Source organism: Podarcis muralis, chromosome 3, assembly GCF_964188315.1.
Source record: "Podarcis muralis chromosome 3, rPodMur119.hap1.1, whole genome shotgun sequence".
Classification (NCBI taxonomy): Eukaryota; Metazoa; Chordata; class Lepidosauria; order Squamata; family Lacertidae; genus Podarcis; species Podarcis muralis.
Window position 1 is genome coordinate 119,188,750 of NC_135657.1, and position 15,264 is coordinate 119,204,013.

The 15,264-nt window shown below is 40.3% G+C and overlaps 1 protein-coding gene across 9 annotated transcripts in view; it reads left to right on the forward strand.

Moving 5' to 3' along the window:
- Positions 1-15,264, forward strand: part of EHBP1 (EH domain binding protein 1) — a 277,994-nt gene that overhangs the window by 59,201 nt on the left and 203,529 nt on the right. For all 9 annotated transcript variants that reach the window (XM_028721911.2, XM_077926576.1, XM_077926573.1 and 6 more), the window contains one exon: positions 1,957-2,010. In XM_028721911.2, the coding sequence (XP_028577744.2) occupies positions 1,957-2,010 (54 nt within the window). The remainder of the gene's footprint in view (positions 1-1,956; positions 2,011-15,264) is intronic.

Here is a 15,264-nt window from a genome sequence, read left to right on the forward strand (position 1 = left end):
AGCAACTGTTTGCACTGGTTACAACTCAAGATCACAGCTGAGCTGCTGGCTTATTATCTGTGTTGGCAACAAATGCTGAGAGATTATAACTAATCCAGAGCTATATAGGAATCTGAGATAAAGGCTTGATTCTATTTGTAAAGCAGCAATCTGAAATAGTAGCATAGGTGAAGAATAGGAACTAAGATAGACGAGCCATGTGTTTTCAGAAGTGATACAGATTGTAGTGTGTCTGAATCTGTAAGTGGCTGTTGAAATGGTGTTGCTGGTAGGATTAGAGGGTAAGTCTGGGCTTCAGTTACTAATGAGAATGTTAAGTATAGCCTCTTAGCATTCACCAGTGGATACTTGAAAACCTGCTACTTAAAAGCTTAGGCAATCAGTCAATGGGCTGAATATTTTGCATGATATAGAGGCAGGCCACTGTATCTTTAGAAAATGTTCATACACATAGATGAAAATACAGCTCATCAAAATGGTGATGTACCACCCTCAGACATGTTTGCAAATCCAAAATGACCTCTCTGTTGTCCTCAAACATCTTACAGGTAAAAATTACCTGTAAAGTCTAGCATGGCTAGGCAGATTGGGCAAACTGAGAAGTAAGCTCCATTAAATTAAACAGATTTTACTCTCAAGCATGTGCAGGGCTGCAGCCCTTAACTGTTTGCTACCTGAATCTAGAAATCCAGTAACACTTTCAACTTAGAGAAGGAGTGTTGTACTTGTGATATTAAGAACTACGTAAGTACGTTTCAGAGCACAATTCAATGTGTTGGTATTAACCTTTAAAGCCCTAAATGGCCTCAACCCTGTATGCCGGATGGAGGTTCTCCACTCCCATCGTTCAGCCCGGACACTGAGGTCCAGCCCCAAGGGCCTTCTGGCGGTTCCTTCACTGTGAGAAGTAAAGGTATAGGGAACCAGGCAGAGGGCCTTCTTGGTAGTGGCGCCCACCCTGTGATGCCATCAATTTATGTGTGTTTCTAGCTAGGCTGCCTGTCTTGTGACCTGGGGGTACTGTGCTTCAGTGTTTCTGTTCATACCTAGACAACCATTTCCAGAGATTGGTGCATGAACACAATTAATCAGTCTTGTGGTACTTACACTTTGGTTCAAAACAGTGCTTTTTCCTGGGTGTACGCAGGGGTACGCATACCCCTAAACATTTTGTGAATCTAAGTTTGGCCTCATTGAGGGGCAGTATTTCAAAATGAGTAGGAAAATGAGAGTACCCCAAACATTTTTTTAGAAAAAAAGCACTGGATACAACAGACACGGGATTCCAGCTTGTCCCCAATGCTGTTTAGCACCTACACAAAACAACTGAGTCAGATTATCAGAAGATTTGTAGTGTTGAGTCTCTTGTTCCATTTCCTTCATCAGTTGATACGTTGAAGGTGCTGAATTGATTTCTGGATCAGTGATGGAGTGAATATGGACTGATAAACTAAAATAAATCCTGGAAAAACTGTGGTCTTGAGGAAACGTCAGTGCCCCATGAGCCTTTCTGTTTGTTAAGATAGAAATCAAAGACCTTTCTATAGTTCTCCCACCTTCAGAGGTGAGGCAAGTAGCTATGGGGGGGGGGGGGGATGGCCTTTTGGGCCGTGCCGCCTTTCCTATGGAATGCTTGGCCCAGGAAGACTTGCACCTTCTCTGATATATTTTTGGCACCAAGTGAGACCTTATCATTTCCTTAGACCTTTACATTTAGAATTTTCTGAATAAATGAAAATAAATTAAATAGAATAAATATCTGTCTCCTTTAAATTTCAAAATTTGATATATAATTAATATATAACATCAAAGCATAATCCTTACTTTCCTGTGCCGCCTTTTCCATGGTTTATATTATGTGAAGAATAAATAAAAGAAAATACAAAATAGTGTTACTAGCAAGACTTTTTGTCTATCATTCATAAATGAACTTAACATTGCATTTTTGTCTTCTAGGATCCCCATGCTGAGGAATTTGAAGACAAAGAGTGGACATTTGTCATAGAAAATGTAAGTGGGGAATTGTGTTTTTCTCAGTCCTGGTTTGTGGCTGTGTACAGACTGAACTGTCTGCAACTAACCAGGATAGGCACCTTCTAATTTTCACCCCTCGTGAAAGAGAAGGTAGTGTTTGTCTCATTTCCATGGTTTCCTGTTGCCATCTGAACTAAATCATATTAATGCATTACACTGGCTTATTAATGGATTGGGAGAAATTCAGTATTGTGCTCAGCTGATCTTCCATCAGTACAAACATTTCAGCTTGCCAGATAGACTGCTCCCCTCTCTCCCCCCACCCACATGCTGTTCTGGGGGTTCTCCTGACTCCCTCAATCCAATTGTGGGAGTGGGGGGAGACTGGGGAAAGCTCCATTGCACAAACTCCTTGTCCACCGGGCTTTCACTAATGGGACTCATTAGTTGAATCCTGCTCAAATTATTTTAGCACTAATGCCATTTTTTATCAGTAGACTCAATTTATATATGCATAGAGTTAAAAAATATAAGGTGATTTTAAGAATCTGTATTAAATTCATGCCTTCATTGTATTTTTGGTCCATTATCACAGAATTTACTGCACTGTGTAATTCAGTATAAAAAGCAGTAGTTAAAGCAATAAAATAGAATGCCAATATAGTACTGCCTTCAAATAGATTTTCCAAGTTTTCTCAAAAGTTTTTCTTAAGGTTTATAGCACCACACAGTGGTCAGAGAAGAAACATGCAACTTTTGATTTAGGAAAGTAAAAGCATTGCCGCTTTGCAGTATCTTAAGATTTTTTTTTTTTTCATTTCACATTGATATCAAATGGTTAAATGTCAAAATTTTCAAGTTACTTAACCCTTTCTCACCACCCATGCCATTTTCTCGGTGAAAATTAGGCCCTTCAAACAGCTAATGGCAGAAAATAGTATCTGGCAGGGATTTTCAGTGGGAAAACAGAATGGAGGCAGGGGCCTTCTTCATGAACTGGACTGTGGACCTTCATGACTCTTGTGAGTTTTTAAAAAGATGTGACTCCCAATCACTGAATTCAAATATATAGTTAACATGGTGTGTAGTTTTACCCTTTCAGTGTGATGAAGTGTAGCTATGCACAGAATAAAAAAAATATATTTATCAACAGCATCTCTATATAAAAGTGCACAAAAGAAGAGTATGTTTTGTGGAAGGTGCTATAATTCTTGACCAGTTTCGTATGTTGTGTTGCCTTCACATTAATTCTTGTAGCCATTCAGTGCTACTTATGTTTCTGTGTAAACAATTCAAGATGTTATCTTATTTGCTCATCTTCTTTTAAAAGTTAAATCTTTCAACTGGACTAAAGTGAAAAAACATCATAGCCACATACTAACTCTAGGAAGTTCTTGGAATGGTTAATGATATTTCTGATAGATCTACTTTTCTTTTTTTAAATAATATTTTTATTAAAGATTTTCTTGGGTTACAAAGGTGCATACAGCATCTCTATTTTCAGATCATAAAGTCCATTTTTACAGATCAGTTATATTTGATGTGAGACTTAAATGTTGCATACAGTATAAGGTTGGGGAAGAAAAGGGGCAGAGAGAGGGGAGAGAAGAGGGGGTAGTAAACTTTTGTTCAAAGTTTTTTGTGTCAGTGTCGGGGGGGTAGGTTCTCTTTCTTTTCATTTATTAGTTTTCATGGGCATTGGGAGAGGTTGGGGGGCCTAGGCCCTAGGGCATGATTGGTTGCCTTCAGTTGACCACAGTGGGTTTTGTTTGCATGTGTGAGGGGGGAAATCGCTTGTTGGGTCAAGTTAGCCATTTCAGTCCATATGCTGCTGGTGGGTTCTTGTTGTTATCTTGTTGGGCTGTGTATGTAATAAAGGGGAGCCACATCAGGGTGAAGGTGTCCTTTTTTATTTGTCCCTGTGTTAGTTCCAGTTTGTTGAAGTAAGGCTGTTTCCCATACAGTTTGGTACCGATGGTCCATGTTCACTCCTGACAGGTTCCTCCAGTGTCTAGCCATGGTGCTCCTGGCTGCTGAGAGTAGGTGGGTTATAAGCTCTTTGGAGTCCATACTAAAATTCTGCATATTGCTAAGGCTTAGGAGTAAATTTCTTTGAGGGTTTGTAGGAAGTTGGAGCCAAATGTCATGTTGGTTAATACTTCTAACAGGTATTTCCATTTCAAAGGCTCTGAGGATGTCTAGGGATGTAATCGACAGCGGGAGTTTGGGTTTTTTGGCTGTGTTTGATCAGATTCAGTAATTTCCTAATAGTGTCTGTTATATTGTGATCAGGGATGAAGCCAGCCTGGTCTGGGGCTATTAATTTGTGTAAGAAGATTTAGGGTTGCAATGTGTCCTCTTTCCCCCCAGACACACCCCCTTTTCCAGGATTAAAATTTCTGTCTGGGCAGATTTTTAAAATTGGCAAAATGTCCGGGGGGGGGGTGTTTGGTTTTTTTGGTTACAGTAACCCATTTCCCACCCCCACCCCCAGTGCATTAGACTCAGATCTCAGGCACTTGGCTAAGCTAGTCTGCAGCAGAGAATCACAACAGAGCAGCATCTTAAACTAGCTACATACTACTGTATATAAATCCCTTCTCTTGTGGCTGAACTAAAACTAAAAGGATGGTGGCTCAGCTACAAAAGCTTGGAGAAGGAGTCTGGGAGGGCAAGATTTAACATCCTCCTTAAACAGTTTAATAAGTTGTTCTGTGCACACTTATGTTCACAAAGATGTGAGCATGAACCCAAATACTTTATTGTGACAAATGAGGGAGCAATATGTATTATTATTATTATTATTATTATTATTATTATTTTGTTGAAAGCTAAGAACATTGTTACTAGCAATATATCACAGCTTCTATAGCCTACATATAGTAGGGGTATTTAAAATGAGAGTCATCAAAGCAATCTGTAGTTAAAAGTAGAAGTCAGCAAATGTATCATTTTATTTTATTTTGCTCTTCAAAATATGGCAGCCCTATTTTAGGCGGTCAGCTAAGGTTGATGTGAATATCTTGTTGTCTTGATTTATAAGTGAGATTGGGTGGTATGATTCTACTTTGAGGCTGTCTTTGAGTTGTTTGGGATAGAGACTATTTTGGAGGAGGTCACCCCTTTAAATAGGCGGGTCATGTAGGGCATCAAGGTTTCTTTGAATTTCTTATAGAATTCTGCTGTAAAGCCATCCAGGCCTGGAGCTGTGTGTGATTTCAGGTTTTTGCGGACCGTCTCTATTTCCTCCAGGGTGATAGGACTGTCCATGAATTCTTGTTGGATGAATTCTGCATGGTCAGTCCTGCTAGGAAATTTCTGATTTCCTCCTCAGATGAGTTGTGGCGGGTATATAGAGTGCAGTAAAATTCAGAAAATTATGAGGTTGTTTCTTTGGTAGAGAGCATTATGTTACCATCTTTTATGGTGATGCAGTGCATTCTTGTTTTGAATGTTTTTTACCTGCACCTGTTGTTACACCCAGACCAGAGATCATGATTTGTTCACTCCAAACATATTATGATTGGTAAGCCAAGAGCAAACCATGGACTGTGCTAGGGCAGGAGCAAATTGCAGATTGGCTGTGAAATGCACGTATTACCAATGAAAACATTCAATTGTAAAGGGCTGCACTATGCTCTTGTTGCTGTTTTGTTTTCTATAATAAACTGTTACACATGACTGCTGCTCTGCAGTGGTCTTTCTAGGCCTTCATAATTTATAATTGCAGTTATTTTTTAAATGTGATGTATTATTTTGCACCCAAAGAAAGCTTTAACTCTCAGTTGATAGCTGAAGTCAAATGTAACACAACTGTGCTAGGAAAAAAGTAGGTTTCCTTTATGTCTACCAATTGTTAGACTAAAATGTGTTATTTCCATTTGCTTGTGAGAAAGTAGCATGGAGGGTGGAAATACAATATTTTGTCTCTTTTCATGATGGACAAATTACTTATTTTTCTAAATGTCACTGTAAACTGCTTTAGGGCTCAGCAGTATCCCACAGGTGTACAAAATCCTGGAACAAACTTGAATTTGTGACTCAAAATATTTTTTCCATCATTTTGTTTTCAGAGCCCATGTTAAGCAATATTCTGCTTTTTGGATTTTTTTAACTCCAGTAAGATTTGCAAATGTTTGTTTGTTTATTAAATTTATTTATAAAATACTGACTAAGCAGAAAAAGAGAATCCAAATTATGACTAAGCAGAAAGAGGGATTTGCCCCCTGAAACTCAGAACATAGCTTGGATAGTGATTGAGAAGAACATGTTTAGAGGGTTCTGGCTAAAATATAACTGTTACCCTTTTTCACTAGTGCACAAAGTAGCTGGGGAACTAGTTAAGAAAAATTGAGCTCTTGTTGGCACATTGAGAACAGACACACTAGCATTCCTACAGAGTTCCTTGCCCATCACTCTGGAAGTGGCAGCAGCAGCAGTGTCGGTCTTCTAAAATATTTGACAGTTTTGTAAGCTTTATGTAGCAAAGGAAGGAAGGACAGATGCAGCGGTCTTGGATCACAAATCCAAGCCTGAGATCATCATTTATTAAAAAAGCAACACACCTCTGCTTTCACATATACTTCCAAGGTCATGATCCTGTGGTGTCCAATGTTTATTCCATTCTCTTACATAGTAGCTCATGCCATTTAAATGCCTATATTGGTTGGAATGATTGTTCAATGAATCTCCTTAGCAGACCTGAGTCTCGAGTTCATTGAACTCTTGGATGAGCCTAGAAATGTAGTCAGCTTGCCTGGAGCAGATATCAAGAAAGGGGTAGGATTCATATCTGTGGTTGAAACAGTGACAAAAAATGCCCCAGTGTCTTTCTTCATGCAGTTGCCAAGTGTGTTTGTGCATTTTGTTACAGCTCGCAACTTGTTATTGCATTGATATAAGTACATTGTTATTGTATTTTAAAAACTGTAGGGTCAGTTAGAATCCGCGCACCATTACTGTAGGTGTTACAAACTTTACAGTGGGGAGTATTATTGACCCAGGTGAGCTATTTGAATCTGTATTGTTTTATTGTAAAAGGAAAGCTCTCAATATGTACAGTATTTTGCATTCTTGTTTTTTGGTTTTTTGTGTTGTGAAACGCCCTGAGATCTTCAGATGAAGGGCAACATAAAAATTTAATAAATAAGTAAATAAATATATAATTTAGATGCCTTGCTTAATATGACACACACCCCAGATGTTCACATTTTTAAGGCTTTCTTGGAGTACATTTGACTCCCAAACTGGATTGGTAACTGTAATTATTGTGATTGATTAGGGATTAAAAAGTGTTTATTTGTTAGTACCAATAGGTAATACAGCTCTTCAGTTTTTGGTTTCTGAATGGTGTCTGGTAGCTAGCTCTCTATAAACAAGTGGTTATAGAGTGATTATATCTTATAAGATGGCAACCTTGTACCATAGTATCCTGTAATGCAGAGCTTTCCAAACTGTGTGCCATGACACATTGGTGTGGCGCAAAAGATCTCCATGTTCCTCCTGAGGTTGGAAAGGGGTTAGTTTAACCACCTGCTTGCTAGTAAAGCTGAATTACTGTGTCATGAAATGATACATGTCTAAAAAGTGTCACCGACATGAAAAGTTTGGAAAGCTCTGCTGTAATAGAAAAGATTTTATAATGAGGACTGTCACCTTGTAGCATATGCCAAGTTATTTTAAAAAGAAATTCAGAAGCTTCTCTATGCTTAAAGAAGACAAGCTGCTTTAGTTTACGTACCTTTCCCCCCCCCCACTCTACCCCCTGCTCAAACCTCTGTATGATTTTTAAACTTAAAATAAAAAAGCCTTTTTAGAATTAAATGTCTGCATTTAATACATTTAGAGCAGCTAGCTTGTAGTTCAGACATGCTTTCCAGGCCCTCTAATTCCCCTGTCATATTGTGCTGTATGTGATTATGTGAACTGTGACTGTTTGCCTGTGTAAATTAGCTGGGGTCTCCTGGTCTAGATATAGCTCAGAATTAAATGCTGCTTTGTCAGCCATCTCACTCTTGCTCTGCTTTGAATTTAATAGAAAATCAGAAAAGTGTGTACAGTTTTTTAATACAGCATTTGCTTACATTAAATATTTAGCACTTTGTTCTAGTTCAGAAATCTTGGAGATTAGGTTTTTGGAGCAAAACTCATAGCACATCTTGTGTTGATTGGCTGATATTTTTTTTAATAAAAAAGAAGTTAAGAGAGTGGCAGAATGCTTTCTTTTGAGTGTTGCAGTGGCTGGACCAGGTCTTGTGCACATGTGTTTCACAACTCTTAGTAGTTTCTTACACACAGTTTTAAGTTCAGTGGGTGCTCAGAAAATGCAAGGAATGTCGACTACAGAGAGGTTTCTCCCCCCCCCCCCCAAACATTGGAGCTCATGGCTGGCATGTGGTGACTTGTGTGGGCAGATGCTGCACAAGCTTTCTTAGACAATGTTACCAATTCATTTAATTCTGACTTTGAGTAAACCCTTAAATTCCCAACTAAAGTGAGTGAGTTGACAAATAGAGATAAATCAGCCAGTGCAATAAATCTCAGCTGCTGCACTGGGAGCTTCCTGTTTTGACAGAAGTAAATCTGATTCTTACAGTCCCCTCGGTACTTGATTGGAAGCAATGCAACTTAAAGAAGCATCTCTGCCGTGTTGTCCTTGTACATATAATTATATGATTGGTAATGGTGACATTCTCACTAAGAAACATACGCATTTTTTTAATAGAAACATGTTCCTTTTGTAGGAACTTATAATTTAACTTTCCAGCATAGATGTTAGCATCTGCCTATGGAAAGTACTAATGTAAATTGTTCTGTTAAAATAAATCAACCTCACCCCCCCCCAAAAAAAAACCATTGAAGCATGTAAATATCACTGTGCATGGCTATGCATCCCAGCCAGATGGGCGGGGTATAAATGTTGTTGTTGTTGTATAAATGTTGTGTTGGTGGTGGTAGTGGTATGAATGTTGTTGTTGTTGTTGTTGTTGTTGTTAAATCTGGACACTTATTTTAGTCACTTGGTAACCCTTATGTGCAGAAAGGGTACAGATCATAAATGTTAGTATATTTTAATATATTGAAATAAATTTCAAATATATTCAATATATTTACATGTTCAAATAATCGAAGATTGGCTGGAGGTCACTACTTTAACTTTGCCTTCATATAGCTGAGATAATTCTGCTAAATAGAGAAGGATTTTAATATTACAGCCAGGTTTTATTTAGTTCTGAATGACCTTGAGACTTTAATTGTACAGGAGTGTGTGTTTCAGTTTAAAATTAAGAAAACTGTCAAATGTTCTTATTGTGTGATACCTATACTGCAATTACTCTCAAAGATGAAAGATGGAAAGGCGGGAATGCTGGAATGGCCCAGAACAGATAATGTCCTCTTTTTCTGTAAAATCAGTACTTCCCCACACCCAAACCATAATATTTGCACTAGAATGAATTTGATGATACATAATTTTTGCAGTTATTATTGATTCACACTGGTAAAGTGCAATCTGCCTTCTAAATTGCCAGAAACAATTTATTCATACTTTTTTCAGTCTTGCTTCCTGCTAGTGCCTTCCAATATCTTTTTCCATAGATGAGAGTGTATTGGGTGAGACAGCTGACCAGAGTTGATATCAATGATATTCTTTACCAGCTGGAGGGAAGAAGCTGATAAATGGAGGCAGGCAGTTCTGGAAAACAAACCTCTAATACTACATTAGGCATGTTTAAAACCAGCAGTGTGTTTCAGCAATTCTTATCATATGTTTATTCATAGAAAATCAGCAGTAAAATATACTTGCTGGGGCATACAAGACACTTCAATCTGCATGAGGTCTTTTTCTTTTTCCAACATCAAATATCAAAACGGAGTCTTGGTAATTGTTTTACAGTGGGGTTCTAATCATACTTCAGATGTAAGCTGAGCTGGTCTAACTCGTCTTTTAATAAAAAGTATGTGTTTTTAAGATTGTTCAACTCGCCTCACTTTTTTGCATGTGTATGTTTGCTCTTGATAGTGAGCAATTTGTTTTTTATTTAAAATGCTACTTGCTGGGATAGCATTATGTTATACAAATCTCATTTCATTGTGGGCACCTGGGGGGACATTGGACATACGTTGTTGCAGCCACGTAAAAGGGTGCAATGTAGGACACCTCATGAAAGAGGACAAAATGCCAGAACATAGCCATTAAATGGGAGGAGGGAGATTTGACAGATTTGCCTCCCTCACTAGAGGGAAATGCATCTAAAATATTGTTTTGCATAATATTTGGATCAACATAGTACTGGCAGCACAAAAAGTGTTTATCTGGAAATAAACATGATGTAAGTATAATATTTAGTTTTGATGCTAAGGCTTTGGTTGCATATAAGATATGGAATCTGCAGAATCTCCATGGGGTCAGTGTATAAGTCTCTTCTGTTGTACTACAATTTGGTACTGAACTTATTACATGATTAGCTGTCCTATGGAAATGCTGCATTGGGGCTGGCTGGTCATATTTCTTTTTAAAAGATAAACTTCTGAAAAAAATTCAAGGATTCTTATGTCCAGCTTGTGGAATTATGTTATGTGGAGCAGCCTGTTCTTTATGGTTAGGGGTCCCTTCAGAAAGCTGCAGTCCTAAGAAGATCTAGAGAGGAAGTTGTGCTGAAAGCTACCTAAGTTCCAAGCATCGAAAATGGTTGAAATATGCCCTTAGTTGTTCAGATAAAATCTTGATGTGCTCTGACAGAATATAGGACACAGAATCCTTTTAGTCAGTGTTACAGTATCATCATGGCTGGCACACATGGCTGGATTTGGGTATGATGTGTCTTCTGCTGCACTTTGCCTGCTCCTTTTTTCCATTTCATTGGTACCAAAGCTTATTTCCACACTGAAGGAGCTTCTTTTTTGCCACATTGGAGCCTTCTTTTCACTTTCTTGCATACACAATTGCATGCCTAAAGATGTACACAGTGTACATCTTTACACACTAGCATGATAATTAGAAGGCTGCCGTGTCTCAAAACTGAGATGGGCAGGAAAGGGGGGGCAGTTGAATTAATCTGAGAGGGTAGTAGGCAGGAAACCTTGCCTTTCCATCCTTGAGGTACATTCCTGACATCTGGGCCTGCCTGTCAATTAAGCCACAGTGGTAATTTGGATTCACTAGATAGGGGGGCATCACAAATATAAAATAGGGGTCTCCTGGCTTGCTAGTAGTACATGTGAAAAGAATCTAGGGGTCTTAGTAGACCACAGGCTTCACATGAGGCAAGTGTGATGCATCAAGAAAAGTATTGTGTCTATATCATAGTACTGATTAATTTTGCCTTGTTCAGACCACATCTGGAGTACTGTGTCCAATTCTTGATGCCACAACTTAGGAAGGACATTGGCAAACTGGAACGCATGCAGAGGAAGGCAACCAAGATGATTAAGGGTCTGGAAACCAAGCCTTATGAGGAATGGTTGAGAGAGTTGGGTATGTTTAGGCTGGAAAGACATCTACTTCTGCTTCATTGACTATGCAAAAGCCTTTGACTGTGTCGACCACAGCCAACTATGGCAAGTTCTTAAAGAAATGGGAGTGCCTGATCACCTCATCTGTCTCCTGAGAAATCTCTATGTGGGACAAGAAGCTACAGTTAGAACTGGATATGGAACAACTGTTTGGTTCAAAATTGGGAAAGGAGTACAACAAGGCTGTATATTGTCTCCCTGCTTATTTAACTTATATGCAGAATTCATCATGCGAAAGGCTGGACTGGATGAATCCCAAGCCAGAATTAAGATCGCCGGAAGAAATATCAACAATCTCAGATATGCAGATGACACAACCTTGATGGCAGAAAGTGAGGAGGAATTAAAGAACCTTTTAATGAGGGTGAAAGAGGAGAGCGCAAAATATGGTCTGAAGCAACATCAAAAAAACGAAGATCATGGCCACTGGTCCCATTACCTCCTGGCAAATAGAAGGGGAAGAAATGGAGGCAGTGAGAGATTTTACTTTTTGGGGCTCCATGATCACTGCAGATGGTGACAGCAATCACGAAATTAAAAGACGCCTGCTCCTTGGGAGAGAGGCGATGGCAAACCTAGACAGCATCTTAAAAAGCTCAAGCTAGTGGAATGGGTGTGTGACGCATTCCTGAGTCTACTGGTGTGGGAGATTGCAGGCTTCTCATCATCACAGAAATCAAATGAGAGCAAATTTGGAATTGAAATAATTTGGAATCAGAACTCACCCTGTTAGAAAAACATCAGCCCATTATGAACTTAGCCATACTCTTCTGAATTTGGATATGGCTCGTAATGGGGCTTGCCCTGTTGCTACCTGGCCTTCCCCAACAGTCTCTCTCAACCCTTTACAAGCAAAACACAACTGGCAAAAAAGGGCAGGATTTGTGCAGGCAAAAGTCCCTGGGATACAGACAAAGTATCAGGAAGCGGGCAGAACTCCAGGTGGGGACTGAAGGGCAGCAGCTATGTTGGCTGGCTGGAGTAGGCTGTTACAGAGACACACAAAGCAGGCAGGCTTTGCTATTCATCTATGGGTCTTTCTTAGTGTTCTAAATCCCATTTATTTAAATAACTCCTAAATTAATCCTAGGCCTATTTGGTACTTTCAGGTAATTTCTAATTTCTAATATTACAATAATTATTCAAATAGTCCTTAAATTTCCTCCAATGTATTTTTAATCTTTTGTTGGACGCTGCCCAGAATGGCAGGACGCGGGTGGCGCTGTGGGTAAAACCTCAGTGCCTAGGACTTGCCGATCATATGGTCGGCGGTTCGAATCCCTGCGGTGGGGTGAGCTCCCGTCATTCGGTCCCAGCTCCTGCCCACCTAGCAGTTCGAAAGCACCCCCTAAGTGCAAGTAGATAAATAGGTACCGCTTTATAGCAGGAAGGTAATGGCGTTTCCGTGCGCTGCGCTGGTGCTGGCTCGCCAGCTGCAGCTTCGTCACGCTGGCCACGTGACCCGGAAGTGTCTTCAGACGGCGCTGGCCCCCGGCCTCTTAAGCGAGATGGGCGCGCAACCCCAGAGTCGGACACGACTGGCCCGTACGGGCAGGGGTACCTTTACCTTTACCTTTACCTTGCCCAGAATGGCTGGGGAAACCCAGCCAGATGGGAGGGGTACAAATAATAAATTATTATTATAGTATTACACACACACACACACACACACACACACACACACACACACACCGATGAAGAAATAATGTGCCTGTAGTAAGTGAAAGCACTGCAACAGCAAGCCTATGTCCTCCCCTCTCCCCCCAAACCTCCCCCCCCCCCATTATGTGTGGATGAGATGTAGTGTTACAGCTTTCACTTTAGGATTAGTGAAGTTTCCCCACTAAAAGGAAGAAGAACTGTACCTGTGTATTTTGCATCATAACTAATTCCAGGAGGGCTAAAGAGTGTGATTGGAGTCATCTCACTCAGCTGCTTTTCCCATGTCTGAAGACCTCATGGCTAAGAATCCCCTTTACTGCGGTAACCTGGAGTTGCCTAGATGGGTCATTAATGTATAACTTAAGCAGGTATCATCTAAGGCCCTTAAGCCCTCTAGCAGGTGATTATATGTACCAATTATATATATCTATGCAATGGATTGCTTTGATGTCCATTGGCTAACAAATTGTTTTTGATCTTCCCTCCACACCTCACTTTTAATTAATTTTCTTTTTCTCAGGTTGTACTTCCATTCTGTTTGTTGCCTTGGTATTTCCTGATACCATCCCTGTTTCCCCCCTGCATCTCTCCACATTGAATATAGCCCGCTTGTTCTTTGTGTGCCTTTGGAGAACAATGTACCAATGGCGGCAATGGCTAGTGTGGTAATGCAGAGCTGCCCTACCTAAGCCAGCAACACTGGACTGTGCAGGGTGGTGGCAAGGTTGGAGCTGAGTGGACATGTCCTTACTGAGTTTCAGGTGTCTGGTCAAAACTGTTTTATTTTCTTAGGCCTTTGCAGCTTGAATGCTTCTCACATATTTTACTACATATTATGCATGCTCCTGATCTGTGTATGAATGCTTCAACCACATAGACAAGAAAAGTCATGTGAATCTTACCCCACCAAGGGGTGGGGTACAAATTCTGTGGGTAAGGCCCACATTGTTGCAGCATCACATTTAGTCACCTGTGCTGTGGAATTGCACCACAGAAAAATTTCTCCTATGTATGTGAAGTGTATCACTATGATGAGGAAAGCTTTCCTGATTTCAAAGAATCCTGCTCCACTCCGAAGGCACGTCTTCTTTTCCTCTTTGATGCTATAGAAAAGCACTTGAACATGGGCATCAAACTGACATAACTGGTGACTGAAAGGGAGAGTTTCATATCCTCAGACTTAGTGGCTGGTGGTAGCAGGCCAAATGGCTGTGTGGCAAATATAGCAGACTGTATGGTAGAGCTGCTAAAGGCTGTGCTCTGGTCAATTTTTGCATGCACAACAGGAAGGGATGGTGCTGTCCTGGCTGTTTTGCCATTTTTATGTCCCGGATGAAATCTGCTTGAAGGTGACCCTGGCCACAGATTTTAGCTTTTTCTGCTCTGTCTCTTGATATCAGGACCAGATTCCCCACTTACAGGTAAAGGTAAAGGGACCCCTGACCATTAGGTCAAGTCATGACCGACTCTGGGGTTGCGGCGCTCATCTCACTTTATTGGCTGAGGGAGCCGGCGTACAGCTTCTGGGTCATGTGGCCAGCATGACTAAGCCGCTTCTGGCAAACCAGAGCAGTGCAAGGAAACGCCGTTTACCTTCCCACCGGAGTGGTACCTATTTATCTACTTGCACTTTGACATGCTTTTGAACGCCTAATTTGGTGATACTGGATTTAAACTGGATTTCAAACTGCTAGGTTGGCAGGAGCTGGGACCGAACAACGGGAGCTCACCCCGTTGCGGGGATTTGAACCTCCAACTTTCTGATTGGCAAGTCCTAGGCTCTGTGGTTTAACCCACAGCGCCACCCATTTCCCATAATAGCACCTTAGAGACCAACTAAGTTTGTTATTGGTGTGAGCTTTTGTGTGCATGCACATGAAAGCTCATACCAATAACAAACTTAGTTGGCCTCTAAGGTGCTACTGGAAGGAATTTTTAAAATTTTGTTCCTAGTACTAGGATAAAGCTACAATCCTTGCTTCGTAGTAGATCTCACTGACATCAGAAGGACTTGCTTACATATATCATTCAGCTGTAAGTAAAGTCTACAGATTAGGGAGGCTCATTTTGGTAAAGTCAGAGGTAATGCCCCGGCCTGGCATCTTTCAGGCTGAA